Source organism: Chaetodon auriga, chromosome 1, assembly GCF_051107435.1.
Source record: "Chaetodon auriga isolate fChaAug3 chromosome 1, fChaAug3.hap1, whole genome shotgun sequence".
NCBI lineage: Eukaryota > Metazoa > Chordata > Actinopteri > Chaetodontiformes > Chaetodontidae > Chaetodon > Chaetodon auriga.
Window position 1 is genome coordinate 12,434,259 of NC_135074.1, and position 20,754 is coordinate 12,455,012.

General features: G+C 42.6%; 1 protein-coding gene across 1 annotated transcript in view; it reads left to right on the plus strand.

Annotated features, from left to right (window-relative positions):
- The first annotated feature begins 6,422 nt into the window (after nucleotides 1-6,422).
- Nucleotides 6,423-20,754, plus strand: part of atosa (atos homolog A) — a 29,767-nt gene continuing 15,435 nt past the window's right edge. Inside the window, exon 1 of the mRNA XM_076755564.1 lies at nucleotides 6,423-7,572. Coding sequence (XP_076611679.1) covers nucleotides 7,542-7,572 — 31 coding nt within the window. The 5' untranslated portion in view covers nucleotides 6,423-7,541. The remainder of the gene's footprint in view (nucleotides 7,573-20,754) is intronic.

Consider the following 20,754-nt stretch of genomic DNA (forward strand, 5'->3'; position numbering starts at 1 on the left):
GTTTCAAGTCACGGAGGACAAGTTTCAGGGTTGATGTTTGAAACTTAAGGGATGGAGGGAGAAGCGTATTTTTTATCAGACATTGGGTTATGCCAATATTATGATGGTAGACTATTGCTTTTACAGGGTAAAACCAACTGCTGTGATATTGTGTTCATATTTTCCCTTTTCTCTACTTCTGTGTTGTGATTTTAATTTAATTGCATTTTTGTAATGGTTAACCACTGCTTTAATTTATGCATTTGTAGAAACTCTAGATTTGTATATAGTAGGTTTTTGGAAAAAAAAAAACAAACAAAAAAGACAGTTTTATGTTACAGCCTTATTTCCCACGCTTAGATATAACAAAGGAGTAGTTTGTATTCTTCTTCAGCTAAATCCTAGCCGGCATTTCAATGTGTGTTTTAAACACTGCCAGAAATCCAGACAGTTGATTTGCCAATGCAGACAAAGTTATACAGGAGCTACTTTGTTGAACAGCTGGCAAAAAGCAGTGTGTACGTGTGTGTGTGTGTTTTTTCTATTCTTTTGACTTTTTAAAAACAGTTATTTTCTGGGTATTACTGCACATCCAAAGATTTTTAAAACAAACCAAAAATTGGAAAAAAAAAATATGTATAATGTTGAAAAGCACTGGCATTTGTGAGGTAGACTTGTTGAGTTTTGATTTGCCATTCGCACGGGTATAGAATGTAGAAGGCGTAGGGCTATGTAGACAAGCTTACTCTACCATGTGGGGAATCTCCTGTTCAATGTACAATCTGAAGCATTTGAAACGAGGGCTGCAAGTCCCGCTCACTTTGCTGTCTCATGCACAGAGTGAGGTGGAGTGTTGGCTGGGCAGCCGGTCTGCCAGGGGCTGTGCCGCGGAGCTGGGTCTGTTTTTATTGCCGTGGCACTGCCGCCTCACTCCACCTAGTATCTGTTCTTTTGGTACGTACTCGTGTAATGACTATGAGCAAAGTCTAATAAAACTGCAAAGAACCTTACCAAGGAATCAGTGTGTGCGTGTGTGTGTGTGTGGGGACGATGACCTGGATTGCTCTTTTCTTTTCCTGACTGTGGATGAGAGCGAGTGTGCGTGTGTGACTCAAACCCTACCGCTAAGGTATATGAGTTTTGTCTGTGTGTGCTCATTTATTTCCTTGTGTTCATCCATTGTTAAAATGCGCATGTACTGCTGGTGTGTCCGCATGTGTTGGTGCATAACACGACAGTAAGTGTGACTCCTCCTGGTTGTCAGAGGCCTTACTGTGTACTGCTTCCTCTCTGTCATGCAGACGGCACAGACACACAGTGTCTCCAAGGACTGAACGTCATCACCAACATGTCCATGACAGATCTCATCGGCATGTCCTGCAGTCAAATTGTCACAGAATGGAGAATGTTAGTTTTGTCAGCAAAATACAGGTGCATAATAGTTACAAAAGCCTGTATTAAAGAGGGAATGGATGATGCAGTGTGGATTTATTTTCTCCCCGTTTTCACATTTTCTGTTATTTATTTTGTCCATAAGGAGTTCCCATATGATTGGTAGCTTGGCTACAAGTCTCATAATAATACTGCGGCGCCTAAGACAATCATCTGGATCTCTTAACGCTGGGGAACTAGTTTCTCACCCGCAGAGGGGTGTCCTCCAGCTATTCACACACAAAGATGCTTGAAGGGTTTTGATAAACAAGCATATTTGTTGTCATAGACATTTAGGAATAGATTACAGCATAGTAGTTCATCTTGCACTTGCATTTCAAAATGAAATCTCATTGCTTTCGTAAGCCTTGTGCTCTTGTCAACCTTGATCTCTTTCTTTTGACCTCCCGCTCAACTCACAATGCTTCTTCAGTTATCAGTATGTCTGTGTGTGTGTGTGTGTGTGTGTGTGTGCATGCGTGCGCGTGAGTGCCTGCGTGTGAACGTGCGTGCGTGCGTGCGTGTGTGCCAGAGAGGCAATACTGTCGGTGTTACTCTCAGATGTATAACTCCATGTCTCATGACTTGATTTGTCATTGCTGTTTCCCAGGCTTTGCTACTGCTTTCTCAGTGCCGTGCAATATCATCTGTTGTGATTGCTAAGCAAATGAAAAAAAAAGAAAGAAAATTGAGAAGCAAGTGATGATGTCATCCAGCTTTTTTCAGTGTTCAAATGTTTCAACATTTCTGTAGTCACAAAAGTAGAAAATAAACGGTTGGTATTTCCAGCTTCTGAATCCTGCCTCCTGTTATTATTATTTTATTTTAGGTGTGTGTGTGTGCGTGTGTGTGTGTGCGCACGCGTGTGTGTGTGTGTGTGTGTTTTGTCTTTTTTCCCTCAGACAAGCAAATTGAATCAATAAAACATCAAATCAGATAAGGAAGTAGAGGACAAGACAGGCAGGTGTACGAGTCTGTCTTGGACGAGAACCTGCATGACAAGCAGCTTCAGATGATCAGTGGATAGTTTTTGTTTTACATGCTGTCGGGGTTAGAGGCTCTAGGGGGCGCCCACCTTCCTGCAAAAACAACGAATCAATATATTCATGTATCACATGTTTTTACTTGTAAATGCTAAATATACATTTAGACATATTGAGCTGCTTGAACCAAGGAAGAACATCAGCATCTTTTAGAAGTCATTGGTCTTAACTTTCAAAGAAAATGTGGACAGGGAGGTTCATTGAATACAAATGGCAAATTGCTAATGTTGGAACGCAGTTTTGCAATGAGCCACAGTCCAACAGTAAAGAGGCTTTTATTCAAAATACCAGCTCAACTTAATAAAAACAGTAATGTTGGAGTACGTACATATTTATGTCCTTTAAAGCTCTGATGTTGCTGAAAATAGAATTCAAAGGGCAGAAAAGGTTCTGTGGTCCTTTAAATAATCCAAAAATCACAATCATAACTTATGAATGAGCACAGTTGTGGGTTCAGCAAAATCATCTGGATCGTCCTTTCAGCCTCAATATAGTTTACCCTCAGCTGCACTGAATCTCAGCTGAGTCAGGCCGAGTTGAGACATTCATACTTTGATCAGTCATTTCACTGATCCATCTCAGCAACACGACAATAAAGGTATTTACTAAATAGATTTTTCAATTGCTTTCCTCTGTTTGCGGTGCTGAATTTCACAAATCCATCTGTTAATAACCCATCACCCACCCGTGCTGTGCTGATGACACTGATTCAAAGCCTGAAGGCAATCTTGTGCGTGTAAACAGGTGGAGCAGAAACATATTGAGGAAACTGGGAGTTTGTCTTCAGGCTGAATTTCCAAACATATTCAAACATATTCCATGCCGGGAAAATACTTTTCCTTTGAGACATAATGGTACCAGAGGAAAAATGTAAGACGTCTCAGCTAAACTATGTGTGAAGATAATGAGCCTGGCGAATATTGTCTGAAGGTAAATATACACAACACATTAGACAGATGATTTTGCAAAAGAAATTCTGCTTTTGTGAACGACAACATGACATCATTTAATTTCAATCATCCACCTGAAAGGCTAAATAATGCTCATGAGCTTTTATTATGTGCTACACACCAATAAGGTATTCTGCCTATGTTTGTGAACATCTGTATGTGCATGTCGACACTTTTCACAATAAAGGTACTGCAGTGTATTTACTATTGATGCACTTGCCTTAAATAAGGACTGAGAAGTTACAGGGCAGTGACCCAAGGGAGACCCATCTGGCAACACATCTGCACTGTTTTATCTCACGTGCATCCTTATTTGTACAACATTTGTCTTATTTGTACAACGTGTTTTAGCCCGTCCCCTGCTCTGATAGATAGATAGATAGATAGATAGATAGATAGATAGATAGATAGATAGATAGATAGATAGATAGATTCAAATTAACACAAGTAGTATTTTTTTATTTGATGCATTATTTGTATCCTGCCACTAGATGGGGCTGTGACATGGATCTTTCCAAAGACAAGACCTTCTTTGCTCGGATCTACTATCATTTTTTTAAGGGACAATTCAAACTAAAAGAAGATGATTTAAGCTATAATATAAAATAATATAATAATTACTGTGTACAGTAAAATCAATATGTACCCATGTAGACAACTGTCTCCTCACACTGAAAATCAATATTTGATTATAAATACTTGAAATGATGTTTGCTTCATTTACATTGAACATTGCACTGTGGATTCAGATTGTAAATTCCAATGAGCTTCACATGAAGGTGGCTCTTCCTTTGAACAGAGAAATGTGGCCATATCTCTTTAAAATCAGCTGGGGTGTGTCAAGGCTTTCTAGGAGTTGCTACTGTTAGCTCCAGGATTTATCTCTAAATGACATCATCACACTAAGTACAGCCCTAAATGTGTTGCAGGCCTTTGCAGCTCATTGCAAACCGCAACTTACAATGTCAGCTTCCCCTTCACGCTCACACTTAAAAATAACGCAGTTCCAGGTTGAGCTGCAAGTTGCAGAACTACGACTGAACAGTTTAAGCACCAGTGTCACTCAAAGTGCTATACACACCAATCATGTAATTACTGAAATCTGAAAATAAAGTCAGCGATGGCACATTCTTCTTTTCATTTCAACCTTCTTTTTTTTTTTTTTTGGTGTACAAATTAGAAGTGATTTGCACAATATTACAGAAAAACATATATGGAGTGTTATTGTAAAATTTCCATTTAACTGTGTTTGGCATGTCACATTGATCTGTCTGTCTGTATTGTTGTAAACTATTGAGGAACACGTCGAAAAGTTTTAGCTCTTATGACTCTGACACAGCGTCTTTAACCTCTGACTGCCACCATCAACCAACCAATCCCTCCAATCAGAAGTCCTTACACAGCTGTTTGTAGGTTAAAACCTTAATAGAGGAACACATGGTTTCTCATGTGACTTGGTTTGGTTTTGGTCCTGTGCAGATCATTGGTTAAACAACACTCAGTTGTAAATCAGTAGATTGGCTTTGTTGCCTCTTGGCCAGATACATACCCGTAATCAACTGGTCTATGTTTGGACCCTACATTTTCACTTGTCATAGTCACTTGTCTTTGTGATCATAAACAAAGGAAAATTCAGTGACTGTAAAATGCAGCAGGCTCACAGCAGATCGTATGGCACGCTCGAATTCTTTGAAAAATGTTGCCCCTGTGACAACAATAGGTTAAAACCATTTTTCAATAGTCTATCCAAAATATTCTACTAATACTAGTCATTTCTAACCAAACTCAAGTCCACTGTATAGAGTCTATCTGTATGGAGCAAACAACAATAACACACAAAGTGCAACTACAGCTGCCAAACAGATTTGTGAAGCAGATTCTAGTGTCCTCATTTTGGCCTTTGCCTTTGTTCCAAGAGGTTTTAGCAGAGAAGAGATTAAAACAAAGAGCTCTCCCTCTGCCCTTTTTCATTTGTACCAAAATCACAATGGACAACACCCTGCATGCAATACGTTCTAGCTCTGCTTCTTCACTTTAACTTCACATGTTGATGTTTACTTTCAACTTTACTTTTGCTTTTGAAAAAAATATATGTATATTATTACAACTATTTTGTAGCAGTTTTTTTATGTCAAAGGGCACACCTCATGACAATGATTGACCAAAGATAGATGACAGTCGGGCCTAATGGATATCAGGGCTTCAAAGTCATTTGATGTCTCACTGTATCTAGCACAGCTTTGCCATAACACCGCCTTGGTCTTGAGTATAGGTCTCATGCATAACTTCTCTGATTGGCTCTGTATTGGTTGGAATTCTTGATTTTGTAACTTACACCAAATAACGCAACTTTGTGTTTGATATTACCTTATCATTACCCAAAAATACAAGATATACAAAATTATTGAAGCTCCCTTTTAATAACAAGGAACAAATTGGGCAGTTTATTTGTATAAAACATACACAAGTGAAACATTCCTTTCTTTCACAAGTCACAAAGACTCAAAGGTTGGTATCTAATCTTATAATCATTATGTGTTCATTTACCAGGAACTTGTCCGGGGCTTTAGAGGTCCCTCAGCCAGTCAGGACTTTGTACTACAGCACAGCATCACCCGCATAAACGATCTTTGGCTTCATACACGTTAAACAACCCAGAACAAAATGTTCACGACGGAAAAAAACGAACCCTCACGTGCGCACGTGAGCGCGCACCGAATCCCACTGGCCAATCAGCTTACGGAGAGTAGCCCGTCTCTTGTTTGTTCCTTTTCCTTACTCATATTTCCATTGTCATTAAAGTTACGGAACTGTTCCAGAACAGACGGGTGCGGGTTGTGTTTTTATTACTACTCTGTTTTCATCAAACACGGCCCGTCTTCCTGAGAAGTTTTAGTATCACCGAAGACGGGTACCACTTCTAAACCGGCGGTTGCTATGGCTGCGAGTTCACGCGAGGCTGGCAGAGAGGGAAGTGACGACTGGGGCTGTTGTTGGGACACGTGACTGGAGCTGCACTGATCTGTTTTGACAAGCAGTGGGGAGGGAAGTGAGGAGGGGAGGCAGACTGTAAGCATCACGACAAGGAGGACTCACTGTTCCTTTCATCTGCATTTCGCCTGAATAATATTAGTATCGACCCAGTCTTCTACTTTCAGCAGTCAGACGGTCTGTCAGCGGTGAAATAGCAACTGCTAGCCAGCAAACGCTCGCGGAAAACGTCGCCGTGTTACCGACCCGTTCGAGCAGAGTCGTGCTATTTGTTGTTGGTCTGAAAAGTTTTAATGAGGATCGTAAAGGAAGTCTGCACAGGTGGCGTTTCTAGCGTAAAGTAACATTAGATGGCGACGGTTCTAACACTGTGGATGGTTATTAGAAAGTGGACCATATACCTGTGATATCCCCGGTGAACGTTTCGTGAGAAAAAAATGATACACTGAATATGTTCTCGTCTTAGCAAAAAAATAATTATATATGTATGTGCCGAGACCTTCCGTCATCTGAATCGATGTTTGTTGCTAAGCTGTGGCTACCTGCGCTACAGTGGGGGTTGGGATGTATGGGAGGTCGTCGTCACCAGTAGACGCTTAGCCTCGTAGTCACGGTAAAGTTAGTTAGTGGTGTTCGCTATCTAGCTAACACTGCTGAGTTAGCAGCCCTCCATTCCTACCAGAGAGCCGCTGTGAGGAGTCAACGTCAGAGGAGAGCGGACAGAAATGCATCGCGACGCAACCATGGTTCAGGTGGTGGAATTTGAGACGGGCTGTGATAGTAGTCAGCTTGCTAGTTAAATTACTAGTAGTCAGATTGGTTACTCGGTAGCAAGCAGCCTGACATCTCCATTACCTAACGGTAGCTGTTGCTGGCATTCGCTATCAGCTGTCTTTGTGTTAGCCAGTTGGACAATACAGTGCGACTCGATGGAAGCGTACAGTAGCATGCTAACAAAGCGATGCTTTGTTGTTGGATAGGGGGCAGCTGGCACCAACACACGGGCTTCACAGCTGATATTATCGCTTAGCTAATACAGCAGGTCTCAGTCACAGAGTGTTTGGTGCAGAAACTGTTGTGTTGCTGTTACGGCTGCGTGTGATAGAAGAAGAGAAGACCCTGCAAGAGAGCCCCTGAAGACAACCTGATGACACTGGACAAGATGAAGCCCGAGCGAGGTAAGTGGGGTACAGGGGACACACATGTGGGGTGGACTTAACTATCAGTGTGTGGGCGAGCTGTGCAGGTCCAGCTTCACTGACTTTGACTGTACCCTTTCCTCTGAGAGAAGAATCAGGCCAGGGAATTATGTAACAGCTGGTCAGCCTGGTCACTGGTTATGTGACCTAACAAAGCCTGACCCGAGTCCATGAGGATGTGTACATACAACATGCATTTGCTGCTCTAGTTTTGCATGTTAGCGAGATTCTCTTATGCCAAATGCTGCTCCCTTTTCCAGTAGCTCTTGTTTTGGCAGTCTCTTGCACATGGCTGCTGCAAAATGTTCTTGACACCCACCCTGTTGTGGAAATGAGGCTCCTGCCGTATGCTCTGCAACCTGTTTACATGTCGCTGTCTGCAGCAAGAGGTAAAACAGGGACAGAGGGGACACCCTTGTTTGTTCCAACCTGATTATACCAATTTTACCATGGTTTTAATTTGTAAAGGGTATCTTAGTATCTTAATCTTTGCCCTGACACAATTAACATTAGGTGTTGTATAAGCTACTTGATTGTATAAGCCAACTGATTCACACTGTGATTGACTGTATGTGGTTGTTTGTGATCCAGGGTCACTGGTGACTTGATCTGTTGTCAACAACACAGTAGCACCATACTTGGAAGCAGTGAAAGACCTCTGTTCTCAGTCATGATGAGATTAGCTGCAGTCAATCAGGGATAGTCTGTGTGTTTGCACAGGCTATGAAATTGCAGTCAGCCTGCTGACTGGCCTGAGTGGGATCTTCCTTAGTGCACAATATGCAGGTAATGGCACCCCACAACAAACCGTAAACATGTGCCCTATATGGCCCTAGACTTTTAACCCTAGCCTTGCCTTGTCTTGCCTGTGGGATCCTAAGCCTTTATATAGAAGCACTGACCCAGACAGCTGTGTGGTGTGACTGGACAGAGTAAAGGGCACGCTGACTGGCACTGTACAGTGTAATTATAGTCTAATAATGCAGCACAGCATGCTGGGTCAGCCGTGAAGAACAAACATCAATGCTGCTTTATTTGGGATATTGAGACATTTACAACCAAATTCTCAAATATTAATATTAGTGTGTGTGCTCCTGCCTTGTATCTGCCAAAATACTGCAAACTGTTGGCCTCAGGCACATTACTACAGCGAGTCTGTTCCTCACCCTTTCATGGATTGTCACCATGTCAGGTTGGCTCACTCAGTGTCATGTTCTAATTATGAAAGCTTGTGCTAGTAGAAGCTGCTCCACAGCAGAAGCTCCCAGTTTGACTGGCAGGGACTGTGGGGCTATTGTTATTTGGAACATAGTGTACCGTTCCTGTGGTGGAGATACCAGATTGCTTATAGCCCAGATGCCTTCCTTCTTGTGCCTCCCTCTCTGCTCTCAGAGAAAGGGACTGCAGTGGGGAGAGAAGCTGTTTACTTAGTAGCCTGGACCACAGAAAAGGTTGAGATGAGCACAGAGCGAGCAGTTTCACTGCTCTGATGCTGGATTAGGGGTTTCTTCAGAGAGCCTAGTTGTATAAAGTTTGAAGGGGAGATCTGAACAAGTCCAGACATGTGAATCTAACAATAATGTCCTGCAGCAAGTCTCACAAGCTGTGACCTCCTGATCAGGTGGGTGTGAAAAGACAAGCCATGGCTTTGTGTGGGTGATGAGGTGATGAACCAGGCTGTACCCAGCAAACCCTTTATCCCTCACCCCAAATCCTCAAATCCAATATATTGAATCAGTAACAGTGCTGACGTTGACCTTAATAAACAGGTCTCCTATCAGGCTGATGTGACCAAACCAATTTAAGTGCTGTTTCTTAATCACAGCTGTAATAACACAATTTCCTAAAGCTTCTTAAACAGTGTAATTAAAAACAAACAAATCAGAGGTGTAATAGTAGCTGGTATCAGCTGGGAAGCCTGTATCAGATAATGGCCAGGGTTTCAAAAGTAGCATCAGTATAGGCATTCAGAGACCTCAGCACATGATTAAAAACAAAGAATTTAGACGTTAGATGAGCAGAATTTTCCTCAACATCTCTTTGTGAACCATACTTTTGTTATAAAGGGACAAGAGAAACACTTCTGTTCTGCTCAGGGGCCTAACCAGAGTCATCTGACCCCCTTGTTTTTCTGTGAGTTGAGTTGTGAGTCAGGATAGCGTGTGTGTGTGAGTGTATGCGGGTGTGAGGAGAGAGTGAGTGTGGCAGAGAGTACGCAACAGACTGCTCTTGCTCCTAATAAGCACTGTACCGTTGAACCATGTGGCTCAACTGACAGCTTTTACAGGTGCCATAAAGAGCAGCAATGGAAAACTCAGGACCTGTTTTCACCGGTCGGGGAAAAATGGCCTGTCATATCAGGTTTCAAATTGCTTCAGCTGAAGTGTGGTTGAGCTGGGTTTTATTTGTGTCCTTAAAGTCATAATTTTGTTTGACTGTGTTGTCTCCACATGTAGAAGGGCAAAGTTTGATTGAAAAACCACAATGGAATTGTTTACACCATAAAAATAGGCTGTTTTTGCTCAACTGTGGTCCTCTTCACAACCAAATCACTGAAGGCACATTACAAATAAAAAAGACGTTGCATTAGATGCTGTTATGAAGTAATGTGGCATTGTGGTGAAATGTATGAGCAAAGGGCTAAGAATGGTGACCGAATGCCTCCTCTTTTATGCCCTCAGCCACAGCTCTCTTTCTTTCCCCCTTTCAGACACACATTAAACAACATACACAGAGATGACCTCAGAGCTAGTCATGTTGGAGAGACTCTGTCAGCTGGCAAGCCTCAGCGCTGTGCTCCTGATCTCTGTGATGTTATTCAGAGTGTTTGTTTGGTGGTGCTTCCTGTTTGGAGCCATTAGTCCCTTAAGGAGGACTTGAATACAAGTCCCCCCCAACCCCACCCCCAGCCCCACAGACACACGCACACACAGACACACACACACACAACTTACTCCACTCTCTGCCTGCCTGCCTGCCTGCCTGCCTGCCTTCTGCCGTGCACTCAGCCAGATTACAGCTGCCCTCAGACGCCCCAGCCACATGCCAGTGGATCAGAGTATACACTCTCACTGACGAGAGACCCAGATAACACAGAGAGACATACACCGTTGTCCTGTAGAGCACCTGTCTTGTCCTGTGTTGTCTTTGCCTCCTCCTCAGCAGTGATTTACCCCATAGCAAGGGGCAGCGACAACAGGTGCTCCCTTCTGTTTTACTCGTCTCACGCAGTTGGAGTTCATGTGTGTATTTTCCCCCTTGTCTTGACTGACTCCTTTATTTATTGGATCTCTGTTCTCAAGGTTTTTTTTAGCTACATCAACACTTGGCACAAGGGTCAAGCCATTGCTTGGGTATGTTGGTGAAAGGCTATCATCCGTCCATCACCCGTTGTTTGTTTGTTTGTTTTTTCATTTTATTTTGCTAATTTAGTGGTCTATCTCCAAAGGATGAGTGAGGGCTGTAGTGTGCGACAGACTCTGTTCAGCTAGCTAACCCCGGAGCACAGAGAGGCCAGCAACAGTGTAGAGAGGCAGTGGGGAAATGCAGTGTCTCAAACCAGAATATTTTGACATATAGCTCTGTGAATTAAGTGTTTATTTCAACCAAACCAGAGTTGGTGACGGAAATGTGAAAGAACCAAGACAGTATTGGTGAGTTTTATGTAGTTTATGTTGAGTTGGAATGAATCTTGTTTACAAGCATGCCAAGCACACCAGAGACTCACTCTTTCCAGTTTTCCACCTTTCACAATAAAAACTTTAGACATATGCACCACCTAGCAGCTTACCAGACAGAGAGGACAGGATGCATTTTGGCAATTGTCATTGTGTCATTATGTGTTTAACAATTGGAAACAAAGCACAATAGAAACAAATACATTGTAAACCATAAGTTTGTATTTATTTAGGAGACTTATTTAAAAGGTCCACTTTTGTACACCCACACAATCTTACAGTAAGTATTCATTTTATCAATTAATTTAGGTCAACATAAGTGTTTTCAATACAACACCACAACCATTTGCTGACCCAGCTGCACTGAGTATGGATATTGGACACCCCATTGTACAGCGAGATTCAGAGCTTGCCTTTCGCAATGAATACCAATTCTGGGTAGGCATTCAACCATGTTATGATCCTGGCCGCCTGAGTAATCAGCCTAAATCAATGCTTTTGTGGCAGGTTTGACTGTAAGTAGCCTAGCCTTACCTAACCATTGCATGAGAATGGACACCTTGTCCTCCCAGTCCAGCAGTGATCTTACATATAAATGTTTAACCTGTTTAGATCGCATCCCCATGTAATCATATTGTGCACCAACACCATGGTACATTGGTGTCTCTGGATGTTCTCCACCTCAAACCTTGTTCAGTTTCCCAAGACAATTCTGTGGTTACTGGCCCATTGGCGAAGATTTATTCGCTTTAAGGAAAGTGGCATCTGTGACAGGTTCAGATTATCTGCTAGGCATTTTACAGTGGACTGCATCAACAGCTACGCGGAGTATAGAAGGGGCTTCCTCTCCCTCGCTCTCTTCCTTGATGGATACGTTGTCTCGTTGATGTGCACTGGTGAGATAGCAGTAACTAACCCCTCACCTCCTGCCGTCCAAGGGGAACGTCCGCCTGCTTCAGAAACGAGAGTGATGAAGGAGACAAGTAGATTGACTGAATGGAGGCTAGCACCCAACTTTGAATCACAGTAATTCTCCATGTATGTCATGACAGGCCCAGTTTTATCTTCAAATGAATTTCCTCCCAGCACTATGTCCTACCTGCCTATTCCGTTAGACTCGGAAATACATCATGATACAGAAGCAAGATACTCTCGAAATGCTGTTTGATCTGGACTTAAAAGTCATTCAGGTCATAGTGGGCTTTATCAACACAGACATAAAAACAGGTGTATACATTTGGTGCAGCTTGTCATTAAGGTTCAGTAAAAATACACCATCCAGACTGAGAGCTGGACTTGCTGAAGCCGAAAGTAGCAGCATGGGTCGTATTTCTGCTGCCAGGGTGCCACTGAGCAAGTGATGTCATTTGCTTGTGTGTTCGTCACATCCTCCCGCCCCTGTGGCTCCTCATAGCCAACCAGCAGCCAGCTCTGCAGGAACAGGAAGAGCCATCTGGACCTGGTGGCTTTCTCGTGGTAGGGGTGGTGTTGTGGTGGGGACAATGTCTATGCTTTGTCCTCACTGTGTGTTTCAGTGGCTGTGTCTTAATATCTGTCTGTCTTTGCCGTATTCACTTTGTCTTCCATTAAACTTTTGTGTCTCTTCTTTGACGTATCTGACATGACATAAGTAGATGTAAATTTTAAGACCAGCGTCTGAAGGCATAGACTAAAGAAAAAGATAAGGACTTATGGCATGTTTGGAGTATTTCCTTGTCATGCTTCCACCATGTCTGTTATTTTTGGAACTGGACCCCCCCCCACCCCCCACCCACCCACCACCACCTTTTTTTTGGCCCATCCTCTGAGTCACATAACATACACTTCAGCTACTGTAACACCTCAACACTTAACACCTCTGCCACCACTATCTGTTGGTAATATCTAGACAAAAAACATATTGACAGAAATAGAGCTTGGTTGGCTTACTGTCTAAACACAAAAATGAAATGGGTGATAGCAAGGCCTGACAGATGTACCAGTATACTTATATTGATTGCTTGATAAAGACATTTTGCAGATATATTCCTATTTGCGTGCGTGTTTCACATAATGTAATGAATAAAGGAAAAGTAAGGTATTAACATAATGCCAGTTCACACACAGCAGGTTTTCCTATTTGTGTGTGAGCTCAGGTCTGACAAATGTGCGTGTGACTGGGTGTGTAACGCTGAGTGTGCCAAGTGCCAAAAACTGCAGTTCCTCAAAAGGCCAGTTGATGCTGGCTCCAAAAGTGAGTCAACCCCCACAGACCCCCATATTAAAATGCCTAAAACATTACAGCAGAAATAAACATGTTTACATGGTCAACAGCTCATGACAACTGCACAGGGGTGAACTATTATGTAACTCATTTGTTTAAATTATATTCAGGCTTAAGCTTATGCATAATTATAGCATTGGCTGCTTTGAGTGACAGCTAGCTGCTGGGTGTCAGCAACCATTCTTCATTTGGCCCACTCAGCTCCACCTACTCTCCACCTCTTTGTCCATTTTTGGAGTCATTTGCAGACCAACTGTGTTTACTGAAAACATTTTTACTAAGTGTTCCTGAGCTCATGAACTAATATCCTTTATACAATCATGTGTTCACAAAGTGGTGAACCTCTCTCCATCCTCACTTGTCAACGACTGAGCCTTTCCAGGATGCCCCTTTCATACCCAATCATGGTACTATCAGCTGTTACCAATCAACCTGTTTACCTGTGGAATGTTCCAAACAGGTGTTTTTGGAGCGTTCCACAACTTTCCCAGTCTTTTGTTGCTCCTGTCCCAACCTGTTTGAAACTTGTTGCTGCCATCAGAATAAGCATATATTTACAAAAATCACTGAAGTTGCCGAGGTCAAACTTTAAATATATTGGTTTTACACAGTGTCCCAACTTTTTTGGAATCAGGGTTGTATTTTCAGAGGCAATTTTAGTTTTAGTTCCAAGTCACACATTCTTTGTATACCAGACATTGTAGTACTTTACATTTGCTGAAGAGCAGCATTAAAAAAACAGCGTTCCTTTGATAAAATGAAAATGTCAATACCAACTAACTAACTAGTCCAGGCAGTCCAAGCAAGAAAACATAACAAGCTTTCAGTCGTGTTCATAGAGTACAAAAGCAATAGATTTCTTTTCAAATTAATGAGGAAACAAAGAACTAGTGCTTGTCAGACGATCTAGATTGACTGAAGGGGGTGGAATCCTCCTCAGCTTTTAAGGTCTGTTACCAGACACCACACACTGTTACGTAAGCCCAGCATTTTAATCAGGGTCATACACCTCACCGACACACAACGCACACATCTCATCTGTTTGTGTTCCTGTGCTGACAATGTACTGTTATATGTGTTATAGTGCTATAAGTGCCATAATAGATAACTCTGAATTTAAATGTCTGATAACAGTATGGAGAGAGGAATAAGGGCAAAACAAGAAAAATCTAAGAATCCTTGTTTTCTGTGCATTCATTCAGGGGGTTATCACTAACACTGATTAATCAAGAGAAACCTAAAGGCAGTAATTGATCTCTAATGTGAACTATTCCTTCAATGTGATAGAATCATGGGTACACACACACGCATGCTCACGTTCCCAGTCTCTGTTGAGTACCTCAGGGGCTCATTGTGGAGGCGTTAAGCACATTGTTTATTAACAACAGCGTGAGGTTAAGTTAATTTGAGACTCATCACAACTATCCCCTTTCCTTTTCTCCATTGTCTCATTTTATCAGTCTCAGGCTGGCTGCAGTATCGAGCGAGGCCATTCCCTTATCCCAGCATTGCTTCACCCTCCCAACAAACCAGCTGACAGTCAGTCTCTCCTGTTAAACTGGGTTAATGTTCTTCTTTTTCCCCTTGACTCAGCTGATTTTAGTGGTTAGCTTTTGGCTTTTGATGTGCCGTTAATGAATGCTGTTGTTGAATTTGAGTGCCAAGGAGCTGTAACTTTGAGTTTCACAAGACCTGACAGAAGACAGTGCTAAATGACAGCGACGGGAAGTACAGTTTAATAATGAAAGGTGAGAATCACCCAAAAGGAGAGAAGGTGAACAAGAGCTGCTTGTTGGCCCTTTGGGGCAGATGAATCATTCAGTGCAGCTTTATCATGAATAAGGTGAGGGTTTTTTTTTTCCCTTGCCACATCAAGACTTTGGCCTTGTGCTTCTTTGTCCCAAGCGGTTCATTCCAGCCAGTTCCAGCAACCTGGAACTGCCTGTGCCACAACTGACACACTTTTCTTGTGGGCATTGGAGATTGAGACACTGCTCGAGTTGCTCAATTTGGACTCCCCTTTCTAGAAATTGGCATCGGCAGCAAAGGCGAGGTCAAAGGCACATGCATTCATGTTGAACAGGGCGGCTCTGGTTACAGAGAGAGGCTGGTTTGTCCTACTGCCCTAGTGTCCTATAGCTACCAGCAGTCAGCTTGCTGAAATTTAAGTTGCTGTAGTAAAGATTTAGAGTCAGATGTTGCCTTTCGAGCAGATAGAAATTGGTCAAGGAGACTCCATCTATACATACAGTTAAATTAGTGGCCCACAAATAAGTACATAAAAATGACTCGTAGAGGAGAAAATGATCATCAGTAACATTTTCATTCTCATAAGCATATCTGGATAATGTTTTTGCCTTCTTGCCAATGTACCTGAGATAATATTGGGATGTGCATTTGCTACTTTTTGGCCTTTCTATGAAAGTTTAGAGCAATAGTGTACATTATTAAGGCTTGATTAGGCAAGACTGAATGATTGTTGGCTCTACTGGGCCTTAGTAATTCCCACTTTGCCCATCTTGTCCAGTACTGCTTTACTCACTCAACTCCACATTACATAACAGGTATTAGCTAGACAATGAGTTTGCAAAGGACCACTCTTGCCTGAATAACAGGGGCTTAGGGGGCCCGGCTACAGTGTGTGCAAGTAAGGTCAGAAAGGGCACAACAAACCTTAGGTCACTGCTTGTGAAGATAATCTCTCAGGAATTTCAGGAAAGATGAGAGGGAGATTAGGAGAGAGAGGTGCGATGACTTGTTGCATGTGCATGGTATACACTTAAATCCCCTTCGGCTACAAGTATGCCTACCCTATTACTTTGGTGTTTGTGAGGCCTTATATTAGTATTCAATGGTTTTGTGTTTTTAATCTCAGCACAGACATTTTTTCAGCTTCACTCCGCTCGGCATGTACTCAGCCTAATGCATTTACACCTGGAAGCTGCCCAGTGCACCCAGTCTTGTTTTAGACACCAAGCAACTCATCTGAATAATGGTGGGGGTTAAGTACCTTACTCAAGGACCCCAGTTGCCATGGTTGTTAAAGATGAAGAGAGCATACTGTATCTCATTCCTGTCCGAGAGCATCCCAGCAGGATTGGGATTTGAATTAACGTCTTTGCGGTCCATAGCTGGCAGAGGGAACGCAGGTTTTATCTGATTCAAAGGCAGCACCAGCTGATGTAACAGTCCTGTCTGGTTCACGTTGTCTTCTCACTGAAATCAGCTGGCATAGTGTGTGGTTGCAGTGAAATCCTGCAGACTCTGTACAACTCCACGCTTGCCTAACCATGATAGGTTGCCATTGTTGCTGGTACTTTCATCACACTGTACTGATCTAATAATGCAAGAAAGCTGAACAGCAAGTGATTTAAGGGGGATTTGTGTGCATGAACTTAACAGAAGTTTACTGCAGCAAGTGTGGGCGGAAACTAGACGACCTGCCAATACTGCATATACGGCTGTATTAGAAACATGAAATGACCATGAACAAAAAATCTACAGGCATTTGTCTGGGCACTATTTCACCTACCGGAACTGTGTAAAGAAAAGGGACTCAAGGACATGTCAACAACCGAGTGAAAGAAGCACTATCTGATAGACGTAGCTGCTTTCGGAAAGCGGGTCCTAGGTCAGTGAGGGAGAGCCTTGAGTTACTTTTTCCACATCAGCTGACATGAGTTTTGTCTGTTATATGCACGCACCTCATGATGAAAAGTTTTTTCCAGAGGCCGAGCTTGTTTACCACGTGACTTCTCTAGTATGCAAGTTGCTCAGCTTCTAAACAACAGCTCTGTTTGTGACTGACAATAATGGGTGTTAGAGAGAGGGCAAGGTGGTGTATCAGTCTGGGTCAAGTCTGTGTCTGTGTGTGCGTTGTTTGTTGGCAGTGGGAGAATAATAGCAGCTGAGGTCACAAAACAGAAGAAGGGTTCTTCTCAGCTGGAACTGTACTGACGCCTCTCAGCCAATCAGGGCTTGTTGCTAAGTGTGCTGTGAATCTGCCCCTTTGGGTTGCAGAGTGGGAGAGAGGGACACACACACGCGTCATAGATCCAAAGTCCACAGTTTTGAAGAAATGTTTCACTTCATCAAGTAGAGGGAAACTGGAAAAGTTCAGAGAAAGGCAGATTAAAACACAAGACTGGAAACCTTTTCTAAAACTGAGCTCCCTGCTTCTAAGCAGTTGTTGACAGACATAGTTCAAAGTTTGTTGGTGAGATTTGCCAACTTGGTAAAATTTGATCGCAATGTCAACCAGCCTGTTATCAGTTGTGTGTAATTTCAGCACATCAATCTGAATCTCGATCAGCTCTTCCTGACTAGTGGTCCTTATCATTCCTCACAGTCGTCTGGCAACAACATGCCCGATTCTTGGCAGACTTCACCGCCACTTCCAGTGTATTTTAATGCTGTAACACCCGGCGGACAAAAACAGGAAAGGTGAGCTGGCAGTGACAGGTGATTCATGTTATACAATGCAATGTAACCACACAGCTGACCCTGTTATTACCATTGAAATTTAGCTGCAATCCTCTGCTGCTTTGGCGCAGAGACGGAGAACAAGAAATACAAGAGAGACATAAACACTCTGACACACTTGGAATAACATACACCCCTACACACACAAAGCGAGTATGATCACATAAACGGCTTAACAGACACAACAGACGGGCTCAGTGTGCAATACAAGGAGGGTATACAGTCGAGGCACAGGAGACATGCTCTAACACAAAACAACCGTATGCTGTATATATCCAGTGCCCGTCGCGCGCACACACACACACACACACACACACACACACACACACACACACACACACAGAGCACAGGAGGAACTTTACTTGTCAAGCTGCAGCTCACTGTCACATACAAAGACGCATAATGGTGCAGCTCATTCCTACACACAGACACTCTTCAATCACCGTGACGGGAATGTTTAACGCAAGGTCTCTGTTGCCTTGGTAACCCTTGTCCCTTTTTTTCCCCCTCCCTTTCTTCCCTGGTCAACAGTTGTGATCGCTGATCACTGTTCTCCATTAGGCCCAGGTCAGGCAGCTCCTTCCTGTTATACTGGGACTCCAAAAGGAGGAGGTGTGCTGTCGTGCGTTACCGCAGGGCTGCTCAGTTAATGGTGTCTTCAATCTTATATTCAAGTAAGAACTGCAACGATTAGTCGATTAATTGATAAATCGATCAAAAGAAAATCAGTCGGCAACTATTTTGATAATCAATTCATCTTTTCAGTCATTTTTCAAGGAAGAATGCCAAACATTTGCTCCAGTTTCTAAAATGGAAGGATTCGCTGCTTTCTTGATCATTTCTGATCATAAATGAAGACTCACTAAGTGAAGAGTTGGGTTTGGACAAATTAAAAAGGTCACTTTGGGCTCTGGGGTATTGTGATGAGCCTTTTTCCACAGCTTTTAGACATTTTATAGACTGAATTATCAATCTTGAAAATAATCAGCAGATTAATTGACAATGGAAATAGTTCATTTCAGCCCTACTTAAAGTAAGGACAACACCATTGCTAGACAGCTGACAACAAAAACAGACCCTAGAAAACTTGTCAAAAATGGCGACTGTTTTGCTTTTTTGCCGCTTCAACACCATTATGAAGAACATGAACGATACTGTACTATACACTATGCTTGCACTCAAAGAACTAGTGTGTTGTGGGAATCTGTAGGCACCATAAGCATAGCAGGCCCTGAATGGAGATCAAATGATGTCAGTGAATACATTATGGATTTGGCCGCTCTGTATGTACCAGACTGTGTTAAAGGATACTGCATATACACACATTCATATGTGCATGTTGTGCATGGATGCATACAGTACGTACTGTGGTTGAGACTGCTCGCTCAGACATAGCTTCTCTTTAGACCTGTCAGTTTTGTGGTCTTGCACATTTCAGCGCTCGCAGCATGTTTGGAACCACAGTCTTGTTGTAAAGTGCTCGTAGAAATGCAGAGTTGGTAAGGAACACATACTTTTAGATATGAACAAGCAGTTGTAATCTTTCAGATATATAGGAAAGGAAGATAGAGTTTCATCGGTTTCACAGACCAGCTGGTCTCCAAATATAGTTGGTCAGACTGCAGAACTGGCCATGGGACAGAAAAGACGGCATTGCAAACAATTCCCAGGGTGGTGAAATGCAGTTGCCAGAGTTGCTGACACTTCAAATCTGCCACCTGCTTTGCTACCAGTGCATTTGAATACTTTGAAACTGGCTATGTGCTCTCGTCATCTTGGGATAGCCACATAGTGGACATCAGGCAGCCGTCAAAAACCTCTCCCAGTGGCAGGGCAGCGCCTTTTTCTGGCATTTTGAGATCATCTTTGTGTTGTCTGTGCTATCCCTTCAGAAGAGGATGGTGCATGCACATTAAAGGGTTTGCTTAGCCTAGTAGCTATAGTACGTAGAAAGCAGAGCACACTATGGTGTATGTGTCAGCGTTAAAGCAAGTAACTTGTTCCTGTTGGAACTTTTCTCACTGCCTCACAATTATTTTTATCGCTCCACAGTGTATGACTTCGCCACATTACATTTTAACATGTGTGCTGCTGGCAGACACCACCACAAAGTCACCAAATAGTTGATTGTAGGAACCTACACTTTGAAATCAGACAGACAGAGAGAGATAAACAGAAAATGAGAGCTACCAAGTTGTGTCTATATTTATCTCACCGGGGGCTGCGGTAAGGAGATTTAGCATGGAAGAACTGTCAGTGTAATCTCACATTCTGCCTCTGTATATTCATTATAGAAGTGCAGCTGTGTGTGTGTGTGTGTGTGTGTGTGTGTGTGTGTGTGTGTGTGTGTGTGTGTGTGTGTGTGTGTTGGGGCTGCACAATTCTTGACAAAACAAGAATCTGATTCTCACTCTTAATTGAGTGTGATTGTGTCTTTGTCTGTTTTAAAATACATATATCGCCTCTGTCGTCTTCATGAGCTCTGGAGAATCAGACAAGTATCATGGTGCACTGCTATGTTACCGAAGTGCTTTTGAAGTCCCACACAACAGAACATGTCCCTTCTTTCTGTATGAGCACAGCAGAACTGCTGTTAAATTTAGATTTGTTTCTGTTTCTGCTTCGTCTACCTTTGCACACTTCAAGAGATGTGACACAGTCTTGTTGTTTGTTGAGCAATGTGGAGAAGTATTAAAGGGCTTAATTTGATGATGCTGAAATTTCCGCTAATGCACATAT